Source organism: Thalassophryne amazonica, chromosome 7 (genome assembly GCF_902500255.1).
Source record: "Thalassophryne amazonica chromosome 7, fThaAma1.1, whole genome shotgun sequence".
Classification (NCBI taxonomy): domain Eukaryota; kingdom Metazoa; phylum Chordata; class Actinopteri; order Batrachoidiformes; family Batrachoididae; genus Thalassophryne; species Thalassophryne amazonica.
This window is the reverse complement of record NC_047109.1, coordinates 111,409,753-111,427,202: the sequence shown is the minus strand read 5'-3', so window position 1 is coordinate 111,427,202 and position 17,450 is coordinate 111,409,753. Positions and strand designations below refer to the sequence as shown.

The window sequence follows — 17,450 nt, the reverse complement described above, 5'->3', positions numbered from 1 at the left end:
CCATTCCGGAGAAGCGCTTTAATTGGTTGGCTGCTGCCTCTGGTCACGCAGCCAATGACATTGTCTTTTCTTTGCGCTCCGGCTGCCCTCCTCTTTGCCCTTTTTGGCTGCGCACATGACGCATATAATTAACCGAGATGCAGCTGATCTCAAAAAAGCACTGCCTGTATTGTAATCAGCACGGTCACATCATTTATAGGTTAAATCCGCCCCCCCTCACCACCACCACCAATTTACCCTGTGAGCTGGTTGAACCAACTGATTTCTTTGATCCAGGTTCCGATCCACGTTTTCAGTCTGCTGGATTGCTTTTCAGTTGTTTGGGAAGGATGGATGCTGTTGAGGATGAACTGAGTCTCTGACATCATGATGAGCTCGCCGTCTGCCGACGCGCCGCGGCAGCCAGACAATAGCAGCCGGAAGCAGCAGCAGCAGCAGCAGCAGCAGCAGCGCTCTTCTTCTCCGGCCGGCATCAAAGACGGAGGAGCTAAAGCGGCGCAGAAAAGCAGCAGCTCCTCAAAGCCCATCACGTCAAAGCAGGGAGGGGGAGGAGGATCAGGAGGAGGAGGAGGGAGAAGCAGCCGAGGACACTCTCCTGTCTCCGCGGGCAGGGAGCGGCAGGCCGGCGGCAGAGGCGCGGCCGCTGTCCAGACTCCAAGTGCTGAAAGCCCGACCCTCAGCAGGCCCGCGGACCGTGCAGCAGCGGCAGGAGGAGGAGGAGGAGGAGGCACCCCGACGTCTGAAAACGCCTCCTCTCCCTCTAGATCTGATCCGAACCGTGTGGTGTCGGACCAGCCCAGCGCGTCCAAATCCCCCAAACTGAGGAGCAAAAACCCGCGAGGCGGTGAGGCCGCGAGCACAAACAAGAAGAGCTCCAAAAGCGCAGTCGGATGCGGACCTGGATTCTGGAAGGAGGGATGCTTACAGTCAGAGCTGATCCAGTTTCACCTGAATAAGAGTTTGGGAAAGAAAGGAGCAAAGATGCAGCAGGCCAAAGCGGCATCCCCGCCGGCTTCAGAACCGGAGCTGTCCCCGGAACCCGACAGTCCGCAGCGGGCTCCTGAGCCGGACCCGAGACTCCAGGAAGAGATGGACCGACTGGAGGATGAAAATGACGATCTAAAGGTAAGGACAAAAAAAAAAGCTTATGGACCGTTTAGATTTCCTTCCTCTGTGCACCTGTTGTGAAGATAAAAAGCGCAGCGCGTTTGCGGGCCTGCTCAGTTATTTACTGTGGTGCTCAGAATGAAATCGAGTTGATGCGGGCGGAGATGGATGAGATGCGGGATACCTTCTACGAGGAAGACGCATGCCAGCTGCAGGACATGCGCAAAGAGCTGGAGAGAGCCAACAAGAACTGCCGGATCCTCCAGTACCGACTGAAGAAAGCCGAGAGGAAAAGGCTCCGCTTCGCCGAGAGCGGCCAAGTGGATGGAGAACTGCTCCGAAGTCTGGAGCAGGACCTGAAGGTATGGTCCTGCCCAATTCTATTCTGTTCTATTCTATTCTATAATATATGTACATTATTCTTAACTTTTCCTCATCTTTTCCCATTTCACATACAACTCAATTGTTACATAATTTTATCTGATGTCTGAAATGAAAAGCCATTCCGGACATCACCATATTGTAATTTTGAATATTCAAAACACATTGTATATGATTGCCACAATTGGCATTCTTCCCTTAATCCATTAGAATTATGACTGGAAGCAATACAATTGTGTGTAGCCATAAATCTATATCTTTTAACATAAAAAAGGGTTAATTGACTAGCCACAGTTATATTTTTGGTAGCCATATTTGCATTTTTTTCTTGTCAAAATGATCATATTAGACACAATTATAGCAGGGGTGGTGGCCAAGTGGTTAATGCACTTGGTTTCAGTTCAGAAGGCTCCAGGTTCAAATCCCACCCCTGCCACATTTCTCCATAATGTGGAGTTGCGTCAGGAAGGGCATCCGGCATAAACCTGTGCCAATTCAACATGCAGATCCACCTTGGATTTGCTGTGGCGACCCCGAATGCAAACAAGGGAGCAGCTGAAGGGACTTACTTACTAGACAGAATGACAATTAAAGATATCTGCAATTACTGTACATTCTTATGAGTAGAAACTGTATATCTAAAACTCTATTTCTGTTACCCAGATGAATAAATTTGACCAGTGCAGACAACCACACACTGGCTAGGTGAAATAAGTGATTTTATTTACCAAATGAGAAGAGTCAAAGTACAAAAACTAGAGATCTGTACAACCAGTCCAAGGTGTAACACAGTTGTGGGTGGAACAGGTGGCGAGGCTGGGCATGGCCAGCACAGGAGGTGCATCAATGAACTAGCAAGAAGTGGATGGATGAGCTGGTCTTTTAAACTGCCCAGGAGTAAATGATTGATTGCAGGTGCAAGAGTCAAGCAGGTCAGTCATGCCCAGCCTAAGACTCACCAAACCAACAGAAAAACGTGAAATCCTCACAATTTCTCCCTGTCAAAATTCAAATTTGAGATATCTTCCAAACCTTAATTATTACAAATAACAGTGGTAACACTTAATAGCAATTCTACATATATTGAAGTTGTCAGTAATTCTATTCCAGTCAAAATAAACATTTAAGATATCCACAATGGCATTCTACTGTCCACAACAGCCATTTAGAACATCCACAACATCTTTCATCCTTGCATAATTGGTCATTTTTTTTGGCATTCATACGAGGGCTGTCAATAAAGTAAGGGTCCTTTTTATTTTTTTCAAAAACTATATGGATTTCATTCATATGTTTTTACGTCAGACATGCTTGAACTCTCGTGCGCATGCGTGAGTTTTTCCACGCCTGTCGGTGACGTCATTCGCCTGTGAGCACTCCTTGTGGGAGGAGTCGTCCAGCCCCTCGTCGGAATTCCTTTGTCTGAGAAGTTGCTGAGAGACTGGCGCTTTGTTTGATCAAAATTTTTTCTAAACCTGTGAGACACATCGAGGTGGACACGGTTCGAAAAATTAAGCTGGTTTTCAGTGAAAATTTTAACGGCTGATGAGAGATTTTGAGGTGATTCTGTCGCTTTAAGGACTTCCCACGGTGCGAGACATCGCGCAGCGCTCTCAGCTGCCGTTGTCAGCCTGTTCAAGCTGAAAACCTCCACATTTCAGGCTCTATTGATCCAGGACGTCGTGAGAGAACAGATAAGTTTCAGAAGAAGTCAGTTTCAGCATTTTATCCGGATATTCCACTGTTAAAGGAGATTTTTTTAATGAAAGATGTGCGGACGGGTCCGCGCGTCGGGACGCAGCCGGCGCGGTGCGGCGGCACAGGAAAAACACCTCCGTGTTGATAACCATTTGTAAAATCCAGGCGGCTTTTGATGGCTTTCAGTGGAGTGAGTATATGAGAAATTGTTTAACAGGCAGGACATGTTCCAACTTGTCCTTAAGGCTTTCAACAGAGGTGTTTTTCCTGTGGCGGAGCGTCGCGGCGGCTGCGTCCCGACGCGCGGACCCGTCCGCATGTCTTTCATTAAAAAAATCTCCTTTAACAGTGGAATATCCGGATAAAATGCTGAAACCGACTTCTTCTGAAACTTCTCTGTTCTCTCACGACGTCCTGGATCAATAAAGCCTGAAATGTGGAGGTTTTCAGCTTGAACAGGCTGACGACGGCGGCTGAGAGCGCTGAGCGACGTCTCGCACCGTGGGAAGTCCTTAAAGCGACAGAATCACCTCAAAATCTCTCATCAGCCGTTAAAATTTTCACTGAAAACCAGCTTAATTTTTCGAACCGTGTCCACTTCGATGTGTCTCACAGGTTTAGAAAAATTTTGATCAAACAACGCGCCAGTCTCTCAGCAACCTCTCAGACAAAGGAATTCCGACGAGGGGTTGGACGACTCCTCCCACAAGGAGTGCTCACAGGCGAATGACGTCACCGACAGGTGTGGAAAAACTCACGCATGCGCACGAGGGTTCAAGCATGTCTGACGTAAAAACATATGAATGAAATCCATATAGTTTTTGAAAAAAATAAAAAGGACCGTTACTTTATTGACAGCCCTCGTATGTACTGGCATTTCAATTTCAGATGCCCACACTCACTCATCACTCATCTTCAACCGCTTTTCTGGGTTTCTGGGCAACAGCTCTAGCAGGAGACACCAGACTTACCTCTTCTGGGCCACACTGACCACCTCTGACTGGGGGATCCCGAGGCGTTCCCAGGCCAGTGTGGAGATATAATCTCTCCACCTAGTCCTGGGTCTTCCCCGGGATCTCCTTCCAGGTGGATGTGCATGAAACACCTCCCTAGGAAGGCACCCAGGAGGCATCCTTACCAGATGCCCAAACCACCTCAGCTGGCTCCTTTCAACGCGAAGGAGCAGCGACTCTACTCCGAGCTCCCCACGGATGACCAAACTTCTCATCCTTTCTCTAAGGGAGACACCAGCCACCCTCCTGAGGAAGCCCATTCCGGCCGCTTGTAGTTCTTTCGGTCATGCCCACAACTGAAATTTTGATATCCAGAATGATCACTCTGGACAACTGCAAGAGAATTCTTACTTGGGGGAAAAACAAACAAACAAACTCCAATTTCAGATTATTATTGTCCAAATATATTTAGGATATTCAAAGTTATGCTGTGGGTATCTGGCATGGCTTTTCATTTTGGATTTTGGATTTCAAAAATGTAATTGTGAACAACTGAAATCAAAAGCCCAATACTTATGAATACAAAGAGTGACATTATTTATTATTATATCATGACATTGTTGATATCTGAAATGACAATTATGGGCAGTAAGAAAGTAATCATGTATATTTTAAATGTTCCTTTTGACTATGAAAAACTGGGTTATTGATATCTGCAACATATATCCAATCTAGCTATTAAATGTTAAAGCCACTTGTGTTTTTAAAGAGTTAATATTTTAGTTAACACTCTGACTAAGAAGTATACAATTTTGATTTGGAGAAACAATATTATTGATATCTAAGATGTAATTACAGGTTGGAGTGTGATTTCACGTTATTTCTATCTATTGTTTGTTTTTGTGTTTTTACTTATTTGTCATCAGGGGTGGTGTCTGAGTGGTCAGAGTGCTTAGTTTCAGTGCAGAAGGTTCCTGGTTCAAACCCCAATGTGGAGGTGTGTCAGGAAGGACATCCGGTGTAAAACGTGTGCCAAATCAACATGCAGATCCACCTTGGACCTGCTGCGGCAACACCGAGTGAAAACAAAGAAGCAGCCGAAGAGACTTACTTATGTATAGTTACAGGGTTTCCTGCAAAATCTTTCTTAACATTGTGGCCTTATGATGTCACAAAGATAAGATGGAAAAGTCTGAATTCTGACTGGCCTGTTCATTGGTGAGGTGTATGTGCTGTCTGAGTAACCTGAACTTGTGTTACATTCACATTTTTTGCATTCTGCAGATGTTTGTATTCATAGCAACTTCAATCACAGTGTTATGCAGCAATGACATGTGTTCCACGCAAGGAGTCAACCTTCATAGCTGATTAAGTTGCACATCTTACTCAAGGACACACTGACAAATGACAGCAGCAGCAGCCAGGGGTTGAACCATTGCTCTTCATTAATGGAATATTCTCTCTCTCTCTCTCTCTCTTTTTCAGGTGGCAAAGGATGTGTCAGTGCGCTTGCACCACGAGCTGGAGAATGTAGAAGAGAAAAGAACAAAGACAGAGGAGGAGAATGAAAAGCTGAGGCAGCAGCTGATAGAGGTGGAGGTCACCAAGCAGGCCCTGCAGAATGAACTGGACAAAGCCAAAGATGTAAGTGGACTTATGCATGTGTACAAGAAAGACACATATTATCCAGCGCCGCCGTTCGGCATAAGCAGACTATGCAGCCTGCGTGGGGCACCAACCATGTTGCACTAGTTTGCAGGGCCTCCAATTGACTGAAAAATGTGTTGAAACCTAACCAGGGTTGCCAGATGTGACGATTTCCAGTCCAATAAATGCTCAAAAATGCATGGAGGCACTAAATCCTGCGCAATTTGAACTGATTTTTAAAATGTGTGTGGCAATTCTATACAAAAAACTCGTCCAGTGCCATATTTTTATCCTAAACAAACCAATTGGATGGGAAAACACCCAATGTGGCAACCCTGCGCCTAACTGAAGTAGCACTGCTAGCCCACATTCGATTCTTACACGAGACGACAAGTTGCCACTATGCCACAATTAAACAATGAAGTGACAGCAGGAGTCTGGAGCTGAAAAACGGAGGAAGAAGAAACAAAAAGATGATGCCTGTGCATCCCTTGCTGGTAAGTACGTGTTAAAGGTTTAAATTGTTTTGATTACTTAATGTTCAGTGGTGCTGCTTAAGCTAGGTTGCGTTGGCTTTGCTGATTTGATGTAGCTTTAAACGCTAAACTTAAACGCTTTAATAAATAGTAACGGTTTGGGTAGAACTTTTGTGTGTGTGTATGTGTGTGTGTGTGTGTGTGTGTGTGTGGGTGGGTGGGTTCTCTTGTATGGGGGTGGGGGGGCCTCCCTGACCAGTTGTACTTAGGGCCTCCAAAACCTTAGCAGCGGCCCTGATATTATCTATCACCTGAACTACACATAAAATCAGGATAAAGACAATCTGAAACACACTATTACTGCTCAGTATGGACATGCCTCAGAAGGGGCATAAACAAAGTATTTTGGAGAAGGATTGTGATGTGATGTCAAACATTTGTGTCCATAAATGTCAAACGCTTAATGCTAGGATATGGTAAAGATAAAAGACGCTTAAAGCAAGAGTCTTTTACCTTTTACCTTTGGGAGTGGCTTGCAACTTGTGCAACATTCAAGATAGTGGTAATCTTGTAAAACCAAATTTGGAATCTTCTGAGTTCCAAAAAGCATGCGTTAACTTGATTAACTCAGAAAACAATATGCACGCCCGCTCTAACACATTTGCGCTTTACAATGAATACATAGTTATTATGGTTGCTGCCAAGACGCCTTAATGCAAACATGTCACATACAAATTCACGATTTGTTAAAAGTAATTACATAGCATTTGTAATACTCCTGACTTGACAATCATGACTAAGAACACCATGATTTTGTGAAAGTTGGAGTTTCTAATTTCCCACTTGCTGACATGTCATGAATGCAGAGTTGATGTCACTTCTATGGGTTGCTGCGGACTTTACCTCAGCGCCATCTGGTGGCCATTTTTGGCTGATGAAAACATCGCTGAAGTCAGTACAAATACATATAGTTTGGTCACTTTTCAAAGGGTTCAGACTCCTCAATAAAATCAATTTAATGGTTCGATTCAGGTCAGCTTGGTGTATAAATCTCATTGTTCCAGGCAGTGACGGCTATCAGCTGCCGATAGAAGCAAGTTAGAGCCAAAACCAAACCAGCTGATTTCAAGTAGACAAGCAATACAGCCCCAGCATGTTTTCATTGGGCCACCAATCACAGAAGCACAAATTCTCACCTTCGGATTCGCCACTTTGCCGGAAGTGACGTATGACCATCCCATTGTGTTGTGATGCGTGTTGCTAAGCATATAAAATATGTAACAAATGCTACATTAAATGCTTTTAAAGTCACTAACTGCAAAGTATAGTGTAACAGTTCATATATTAGCATAAATGATTATTCATACCAAGTGGCTCATTCCCAAGCCAGCTATAGGCTAAGTAGCTAAGCTAGCAAGGAGAGCCATAGCAACTGAGCTAGGCTAGCTATCCAGTTAATGCCAATTAAGTGAAAGGAATGCATTTGTATTATCCATTAATCAAATTTTATTTTACTTCAAGTCAAATTAACATAATTATACTTCAACAGGGCAGAGTTTTAGTTTTAATAAGTGGGTCGCTAACCTGGTGGCTGCTGTCATTTACGATAGAATTCTTTTTGTTTTCTCAACCAGTGTCACCTGTAGGAAATGAATGTAATAGCACATAACGGTGTCTGACGCACATGACAGAGAGGTAGGCAGACACACAAATCAGCCTTCTCGTTTATGCAGTTGAGAAGGCAAATTAGACAACCCTGGAGAACATTACCCCATTTTCTGATACATATTCAGTAACGGAGTGTACAGTGCTTTATAAATCTTGATTGTATCAGCGCCTCTATCTTCAGGTAATAGTCACTGATGACGATAACGTCACTGCTATTTCCCTGCAGCTGTCCCTGAAAAGAAAAGGAAATAAAGATGGCCAGAAGGCAGAGAGAAAGACTCCACAAACTCAAGTCGAGGTGAGTCAAAATTTCAATTTCAATTATTTAGTTGTAAACAACAGTAAAAAAAAAAAGCAGATGCTGAGGTTCTTGTCAGACTGCAACAACAATTTCATGATGATCCACTTCTCAAATACGTTCTTCTTTCTTATTATGATTAGGCTAATCAATTTTTTTTTTTTTTTAGTTTGCATTAGGGGTGTTGATGATACACTCTAAGGTACAATATGTATTACCTATCATGATTTGATGCATAACACCATACATTACTCCATCCCTGTTCACAGTAATTATGGAGACTTTTAATTAGTGGTGAACACTTACATTGAAGAAAAAAGCTGTATAAATACTGTAAATTGTAATTCTTGATGTTAAAAAACTTACAATATGCTTCTTAAAGAGGTCCTTATTTCTTCCATGGAGTAGGTGACTTTTACACGTCACTCACTGACAAAAAACTCCCACACGATTGGAAACAGGCTTCACAATGTACCATCATCAGAAAATAGTTTAGTACATACCACAGTCTGTCTAAACCTAAGGAGACATCTTCAGATCAGATGACTTATTTGGTCCAAATAATAGTCAATCAGAAGATATTTAATCGTCAGCTGCCAATAAAAAGAAGTATCAGTGTCTCCCAAATTTACCCCACTTGAATCCAGCTCTCATTTAGAAATGTTGAAAATCAAAATACATTTCAAACCAGTTTAAAGAGGTAACTGCTGTAAGCAATTTAAAATAGACTATACCTGGTTTAGAAAATTACATTATAAGTATATAGCCATTTCATCTTCAGTTAGCTTTATATTCTTTTAGGTTTACACAACCATTCTTTATGTTCAATTACCTTTGCATTCAATTAGTGTTATACAGCCATTTATGTTCAGTTATGTCTCTGTTTAACTTTATTTAGCTATCTTTATGTTCCATTACATCTGGATTCAGTTAGCATTATATAGCTGTTTCACATTCCGTTAGCTTCATATTCTTTTTAGTTTATGCAGCTATTGTTTATGTTCAGTTAGTTTTATATTCAGTTAACTGTTTACAGCTATTTTTATATTCATTTAATTTTGTATTTAGTTAGTTTTATGGAGCTTTTTTATGTTCAGTTATCTTTGTGTTCAGTTAGCATTATGCAGCTATTTCATGTTCTTTACATTCTTTTAACTTCACATTCACGTAGCACTAGGATCTTTTAGCTTTTCATTTATCTTTGTAAACAGCACTTGGCACTCATAGCAATGAGGTTGTGGGTTCAGTTCTGTCAAAGCGTCTGTTCTTTGTGGAGTTTGTTTGTTCTCCCTGTGTCTGGTTTTCCTCTGGGTTTGACAGATTCGGTTTGAAACTATGTGAGTGGTGAGACTGATGTGGTGTTCAGGTGTCTTCTCCACGGGGTTGCGAGAAAATCTTAAACCATGTTTATGGAAACAATCTCTCATGCACAGTAAATCTCTCTTTCCTCTAGGAAGAAAATGAGGATTTGAAATGCCAGCTAGCCTTCATCAAGGAGGAAGCAATCTTGATGAGGAAGAAGATGGCAAAGATAGACAAGGAGAAGGACCGGCTGGAGCAGGAGCTGCTGAAGTACCGCTCCTTCTATGGGGATGTGGACAGCCCTTTGCCCAAAGGTGAGGCTGGAGGGCCTCCAACCACCCGTGAATCTGAACTGAAGCTACGCTTACGTCTGGTGGAGGAGGAAGCCAACATTTTGGGGAGGAAGATTGTGGAGCTGGAGGTGGAGAACAGGGGACTGAAGGCTGAGCTGGAAGACATGAGGGAGGACAGGTATGCTTCAAGAAGAAGTTTGAAGGTCATCTCTCATTTACATTCTGTGGTCTCTGTTGTAACTTTAAATGTGAAAACTGGGACCGTAAACTAAATTTCTCAGATATCGACAACACTTCTCTTTCGTCTTTTTCGCCAGTCTGGCGGCGGCTGGAGCAGATGGTTCTGGTGGCAGAGGTCATCAGTGCAGGGAGCAGGGTGAAGCTCTGTCGGAGCTCAGGCAGCAGCTCCAGCTGGTGGAGGATGAGGCTGAACTTCTCCGCAGGAATTTAGCAGATGTGGAAGAGGAGAACAAAAAGGTGGAGGGCTCGTTGTTATGTTACGAAATGAGACCTAAAGTACCGATGCAACAACTTCATAAACATGTAGAACTGTAACCTGCTCTGCTGAAAGAGACACCCTCATTTGTGTTCAAGGTTAATACAGTGCCCCCTAGTGTTGAGCCTCTTTGCATTGATTCTGTTTTGAAATGGGGGGCATAGACAAGCACTGCCCCCCCACACACAACAACAACAAAAAACAACCCCCCACAACCAAAAATAACTCCTGTTTGAACAATTATTAAGCTTTTTTAAGCTTCTCAGTGGTGTTGCCAGATCTTGTGAGCGAAAAAAATTGCTCTCTATAGCAGATAATTTATATTATGGCATCATTTTCATTTGCAATTCACTAATAAACTGGCCAACCCAGTTATGCTACATATGCAACTCTATAAAATGGCCATATATGTTTAGCTACATTATAGAGTTGCATATGCATCTTTTTTTCTGAAATGCTTGAAAGAATATTAGTAGGGAAGTGAGAGAATGCAGAATGCAGCTGTGTATTGTTGCTTTGCTTCATTTTGTAATAACTGCCACTGTTGTAATATTTATTACAATAATGGTATAATAATGTTCTCAGCTTTTCACTTAATTCTTCTTTCATTTGAAGTGCATACTGTGGAATTCAAATAATTTTAAATGGTCACTGTTGCAACATGTGCTGTCATACTATAATCATCTTTAGGTGACAAACGAGCTGAACAAACTGAAGTACAAAGCTGGGTCCCATGAACCTGGATCGAGACATGGAGGAGGTTTGTTTTGAATTTATTTATTTATTTTTGGCAGATCTGTAGGTTATTCTTCTAGGAAACAAAACATCTGCATAGCAGAACAAGAAATCAACTGCATTAAATTCTAAACCATGCTTCACAAAAGGTGGATAGCATGGTGGCTTAGTGGTTAGCACTGTTGCTTCACAGCGAGAAGGTCATGGGTTCAATTCCCACTTGTGGCCTTTCTGTGTAGAGTTTACGTGGGTTCACTCCGGATGCTCCGTCTTCCTTCCGCATCCAAAGACATGCAGGTTAGGCGAATTGGACACTTTAAATTGTCCATAGGTGTGTGGGTGCAGGTGTGAATGTGTTTGTTTGTCTACATATGATGTGGCCCTGTGTCAGACTGGTGTCCTGTCCAGAGTGTACCCCGCCTCACATCCTATGACTGCTCCAACCTTCAAAGTCCCTACTTCACCAGACTGTGAATTCTTCAAACTATATTGGATTAACCCTGGAATTGATCAGCTGGTCTCTGAACGCTATTGACACCATTTTTTCAACAAGGAAATCACGGCCGGGGGACCCTGCGTGCCCAGATGGAACCTACGCTGCGGGCTATGTTCTCGACGCCTGGGAGAAATGGAGTGTCGCATGCTTGGCACCACTCTCTGTGGAGGACGTTGAAGATTTATTTATATTTGGTTTTATCGTAGGAGGGCTGGTACTTATTGGTTTATGTGCTGCCCTGACCTACCAGAGAATTGGCAAGACGGATGCCACCAGAACCACGACCCCTCACCTCTCACCCCTCACGACCCCTTCACCCCTCATGATTAATGTGTTGGGCAAGACGATACATTCTCAGACTGTTAACCCTTGAACTCAGACGCAAGTTGGATAACATCTCGGAGCAAATGCACGCCTTGCAAAGGAAGATGTCGGAGACCAGGGAATACTCATAAATTTGATCTAGTTGTTCATGAGAGCTGCAAATCTGCTTTCACTGATCAACCATAAACATGGCAGGCTTACAAGCCTCTGAAGGTCAAAATGACCTGTTGTTTTCCTCCAGAAGAATTTCTACAGCCCTGGTGAACCATTCGGCTACCTTCTTATCTTTTGCAACTCCAGCACACACCGACAGAAACTGACATAAACTTAACTCATCTGCCACTCACACATGGACAGTGACTGATACGCCTGCTCCCACACCCTTCCCCTCCTTCGTGTTCCTGTCCCCATCCCCCACCCCATCCCGTCCCCTGCTCACGCCACTCCCTTCACCCTCCAGGGTGCAGCGCAGCTTTACCTGAGGCAGCTCCCCATTCCCCCCAAGCTGGCTGCTTGACCACATGTTGCTGCAGCCCCCCACACTCACATTTCCTCAATTCAGCTGACAGACTGTTTCAAAGTTTAGCGTACATAAACAATCAAATGTATATGTGCGGTTGTTTTAATTCTGATGTGTGTGATTATTACGTTCAACTCGTAATAATTGTGGATTAATTGCTGTATATTTGTCTGAGGTTATTGGGTGTGAAATGAATTGCCCTATTAGGGATCAATAAAGTTGCCTGAAGTCTGAAGTATGACTGCTGGGATAGGCTCCAGCCCCCCCGCGACCCGATCTTGGATATGCGGTTGAAGATGAGTGTGTGTGCTTCACAAAAGCTTCAGAAGCGGCACATTAAAGTCTTGTTTGTAGAGATGTTGTAGCTCTCATTGTCACCTTGTTTTATCCCAGGGGGCACTGATCCTGCTAAAGTGGAGGCTCTCCAGGAGGAGCTGAAAGCTGCCCGTCTGCAGATCAATGAACTGAGCGGCAAAGTGATGCAGCTCCAGTACGAGAACCGCGTGCTGCTTTCCAACATGCAGCGGTACGACTTGGCTTCCCACCTGGGCATCCGTGCCAGCCCACGAGACAGTGACGCAGAGAGCGATGGTGGGCGGGACGATGACACCCCATCAGCATCGGCCTCCTCCCCTCGTCTCCTCCCGCCTCACCGCAAGCGTGAGGGCCCTATTGGCGGGGAGAGCGACTCAGATGAGGTGAGGAACATCCGCTGCCTCACCCCAACACGCACCATCTACTCACCCGTGGACAGCCGTTTTTTATCCAGAAGCCTGAAGGACCGGCAGCAAATGATCGACATCCGCATCGAGGCAGAGAGGCTGGGCCGGACCATCGACAGGCTCATCGCTGACACCAGTACCATCATCGCCGAGGCCCGCGTCTACGTCACCAGCGGGGACCTGTTCGCCAGGCTGGATGAGGATGAGGAAGGTGGCAGGTATTAAAGACAAGAATGTTCTGCTTTTAGACAGTTCGACTTATCATTCTTATCAAAAAAAAAATTTATGTGTATCCTAATCTACCTGGATATTATTTAATTTCTCAGGAACTGCCTAAATTGTCTTCAGGCGGTCTGTTATTGGCAATTTTTAGCTCCAATTTCAGCCTGATTTCAAAATTGCGGAAATTAAACACAAACAAAAAAGAAAAAAAAAAAACCTTTAATAAGGCTGGTATAAAGAGGAGATCAGGTGAATGAAAATGAGGAGGAGAAGGTGTTACAGAAAGGAAACATCCACCACATTACAGAACTGCCTTAGGTCCTGGATGGCAACCACCCAGGCAGACAACTGGTCCATGCCCACCTCTCAAAAGTAATCATCTGTCTGCTGCAACAAGGTGAAATGGAGTAGATGCTACATGGAGCACCTGGAACGTTGTGCTATCAATTGTCAAGATAGGGCCCTTTGTCTGAAGCTGAAATGATACCACAGTAATGGCTGAAAACAATAAAATTTACCAAGTACTATGACCGGAGTAACTGTTGATGCTATGGAGTGTACTTTGACCTAACATTATGTGGCAATCCCAGGTTTCTATTTGATCCAAACGAACATTCATTATTTGTTTTATATGACACCTAAATGCATCATCGTCAAGGCAAAGTACACATGGTACAGATAGCTCCCTCATATCCTGGATGCATGTTTATGAAAATGTAGTGCCTTTGTTCAACAGAGCAAAACATATGGAACCAAAATGAACCGTAAATGGAACCTGGTCGGCAGCTTCCTAGTTCACAATATCGCAGTGTGACACATCAACACTTAATTCACTATCTGGTATAACATACGGATCCACTGAACCAACTGCTACACATCTATCACGATAAATAGCTTTATATTGAGGATTTAAAGCATTGCAATGACCGTACATTCTCTACATATTTCTATCACGCGCCAGCCTCCTTGTAATCCAGAATGGAGACGGCACCTGCCCTGCAGAAAATCGGTCACGTGATTGAAAACCCTCTATACCTAATAGCTAACGTTAGCTTATCTAACTGGCTGTAGCACATTTATCGTAGCTAACAATATGGTCTGTTCTTTTCTGTTTGGAAACCTACGTTAATACACACTTCTGTCTACATTTGTTGTTATATGTATTTGTTAATACCGTTATTGTAGAGTTTAACTACGCTATTATACTTTATACGCTAGTTACCGGTTTTGTTTATCTTGTTAGCTAGCTAGGTATGGTTGGCTTATTAATGGCTAATTTAACCATATATATATATATATATATATATATATATATATATATATATATATATATATATATATATATATATATATATATATACACGAGGTCTGTCCATAAAGTATCGTACCTTTTTATATTTTTTTAAACTATATGGATTTGATTCATATGTTTTCACGTCAGACAACCTTGAACCCTTGTGCGCATGCATGAGTTTTTTCACGACCGATTCGCTTTGGAAGTGAGACAAAGGAACACCTCCGTTTCGACGTGTCAGAGGACAAGTTTGGACATGTCCAGCTCTCCACAATTTCACTGATACTTACTGGACTGGTAAGCATTGAAAGCCGAGATAGACATGTCCAAACTTGTCCTCTGATACGCCGAAACGGAGGTGTTCCTTTGTCTCGCTTCCAAAGCGAATCGGTCTTCACGCACGAAGCCTCAGCGCGGCTTTCCATGACAAAATCTCTTGTTAAAAGTGAAATCTACCAGAAAATGGCTGATGTCCAGCTCTTGTGATAACCAGAGAAAGAGCACACGATGGTCTCGTATCCACAGAGCCATCTGTTTAGAAATGGTCCGGTGGCTTGTGCCGTGTCGTCGCAGCTCGGATCGCGGTGCACTGAGCATCCTTAAAGGGGTCCTTAAAGCTGTACTACCAGACCTTATTCTCTGTGAAGCCCATAAAATTTTCACCGAAAGCCAGATAAATTTTTCGAATAGCTTCCAGGTGCCAGTCTCTAACAGCTTCTGAAAAAATTCTGATGGAAAAAAACCCCAACTCATTCCGCCATTTCCAGACAATGAAAATCCGACGACAGGGCGGGACCACTCCTTCTCAAGGCGTGCTCACAGGCGAATGACGTCACCGACAGGCGTGGAAAAACTCACGCATGCGCACGAGGGTTCAAGCATGTCTGACGTAAAAACATATGAATGAAATCCATATAGTTTTTGAAAAAAATAAAAAGGACACTTACTTTATTGACAGACCTTGTATGCACTTTGCCTGTTTTCAGCACTAATCACAGATGTACTATTGACAACAAATTTCACACAAAGTCTAAGACTACATCCAAATACTGCAGCTTACTACTGGAGGACATCACAGTCTGTAGGGTATCCGAATACTCAGTAGGTATTCAGTAGTACACTGTCACAAATTTCTATTTTAATCTACAGAACCCTACTGGCAACTAGAGTTGTCAATAAGGTATTGTTATTCTACAGTACTACTCTACTTTTATTCTGCAATATTATTGTTTTGTTGTTCTACCGTATTATTGTACTGTTATTCTATAGTGTGCCTACTGTGACGTACAACAGTTTAAGTGTCTGTTACACAATGACAGATTGATGAAATATATGAGTAACATATATGAAATGTAGATATTAGTTTGTGTCAATTTTTGTCCTTTTCGCAGTCATTAAACATGTTCTTTGCCAGCTGATATCCGGTGAGTCCATTGGAAAGTTTTGTACGCTCTCAAAACCTCGAGGAGACATGAGACAGAGAGCTTTCCTGGTGATTGCAGATTTGTTTACAGTTTTGTCTTCTACTTGTTTGTTACTTCTATGATACTCATGCGTTCATATCCTGTGGTGTGCCCAGTGCTTCTGACTGGACTTCTGACTGGCCAAAGCTCTGGTAATAAATTATACACAAACATGAACAAACCTGTCAAAAGAAAGCATTGTGAAATCTAAGTAGCTCATTGGTACAAAATGAAAAGATCTCTAAGGGTCCTTACTGGACTGGTAAGCATTGAAAGCCGAGATAGACATGTCCAAACTTGTCCTCTGACACACCGAAACGGAGGTGTTCCTTTGTCTCGCTTCCAAAGCGAATCGGTCGTGACGCGTGAAACCTCCGCGCGGCTTTCCATGACAAAATCTCTTGTTAAAAGTGAAATCTGGCGGAAAATGGCTGATGTCCAGCTCTTGTGATAACCAGAGAAAGAGCACACGACGGTCTCGTATCCACAGAGCCATCAGCTCAGAAATGGTCCGGTGGCTTGTGCCGTGTCGTCGCAGCTCGGATCGCGGTGCACTGAGCATCCTTAAAGGGGTCCTTAAAGCTGTACTACCAGACCTTATTCTCTGTGAAGCCCATAAAATTTTCACCGAAAGCCAGATAAATTTTTCGAATAGTTTCCAGGTGCCAGTCTCTAACAGCTTCTGAAAAAATTCTGATGGAAAAAAACCCCAACTCATTCCGCCATTTCCAGACAATGAAAATCCGACGACAGGGCGGGACCACTCCTTCCACAAGGCGTGCTCACAGGCGAATGACATCACCGACAGGCGTGGAAAAACTCACGCATACGCACAAGGGTTCAAGCTTGTCTGACGTGAAAACATATGAATCAAATCCATATAGTTTAAAAAAAAAATAAAAAGGTACGATACTTTATGGACAGACCTCGTATATATATATATATATATATATATATATATATATACACTGCATCAAATTTTGCTGGACTCCGAAAAATGATGCCCACCTCTTCCACAATTTCTTGGATAGTGACACGACTGAAAAGCCACCGAAAGCCGTCTGAATCTTCCGAATGGTGGAAGAGGTGGACATGTCACAACATGTCCTGTGAGACTTCAACACGGAGTTGCTTTTGCTCCGCCGTCAGCAGCTTCAGCTGAATTTCACCGTCACTCTTTTCATGGCCAAATCTTCTGTCACAGTGGAATGTGCCGAAAAAGTGCTGATGTCCACCTCTTCCGCAATTTCTCAGATAGTCACACAACGGTCCCACATCATCACAGCGTTCACTTTGGAAATGATCTGGTTATTTCAGCATGTTGATGGCCAATCGGAGCGTGGCTTGCTCTCAAC

General features: G+C 43.3%; 1 protein-coding gene across 5 annotated transcripts in view; it reads left to right on the top strand.

The window, feature by feature from the left end:
- The first annotated feature begins 241 nt into the window (after positions 1-241).
- The window catches only part of LOC117514768 (protein SOGA3), a 60,763-nt gene continuing 43,554 nt past the window's right edge, over positions 242-17,450 (top strand). For all 5 annotated transcript variants that reach the window (XM_034175352.1, XM_034175350.1, XM_034175351.1 and 2 more), the window contains exons 1-8: positions 242-1,125; positions 1,245-1,469; positions 5,625-5,783; positions 8,157-8,228; positions 9,682-10,001; positions 10,141-10,300; positions 11,010-11,079; positions 12,788-13,334. In XM_034175352.1, coding sequence (XP_034031243.1) covers positions 367-1,125; positions 1,245-1,469; positions 5,625-5,783; positions 8,157-8,228; positions 9,682-10,001; positions 10,141-10,300; positions 11,010-11,079; positions 12,788-13,334 — 2,312 coding nt within the window. In that variant the 5' untranslated portion in view covers positions 242-366. The remainder of the gene's footprint in view (positions 1,126-1,244; positions 1,470-5,624; positions 5,784-8,156; positions 8,229-9,681; positions 10,002-10,140; positions 10,301-11,009; positions 11,080-12,787; positions 13,335-17,450) is intronic.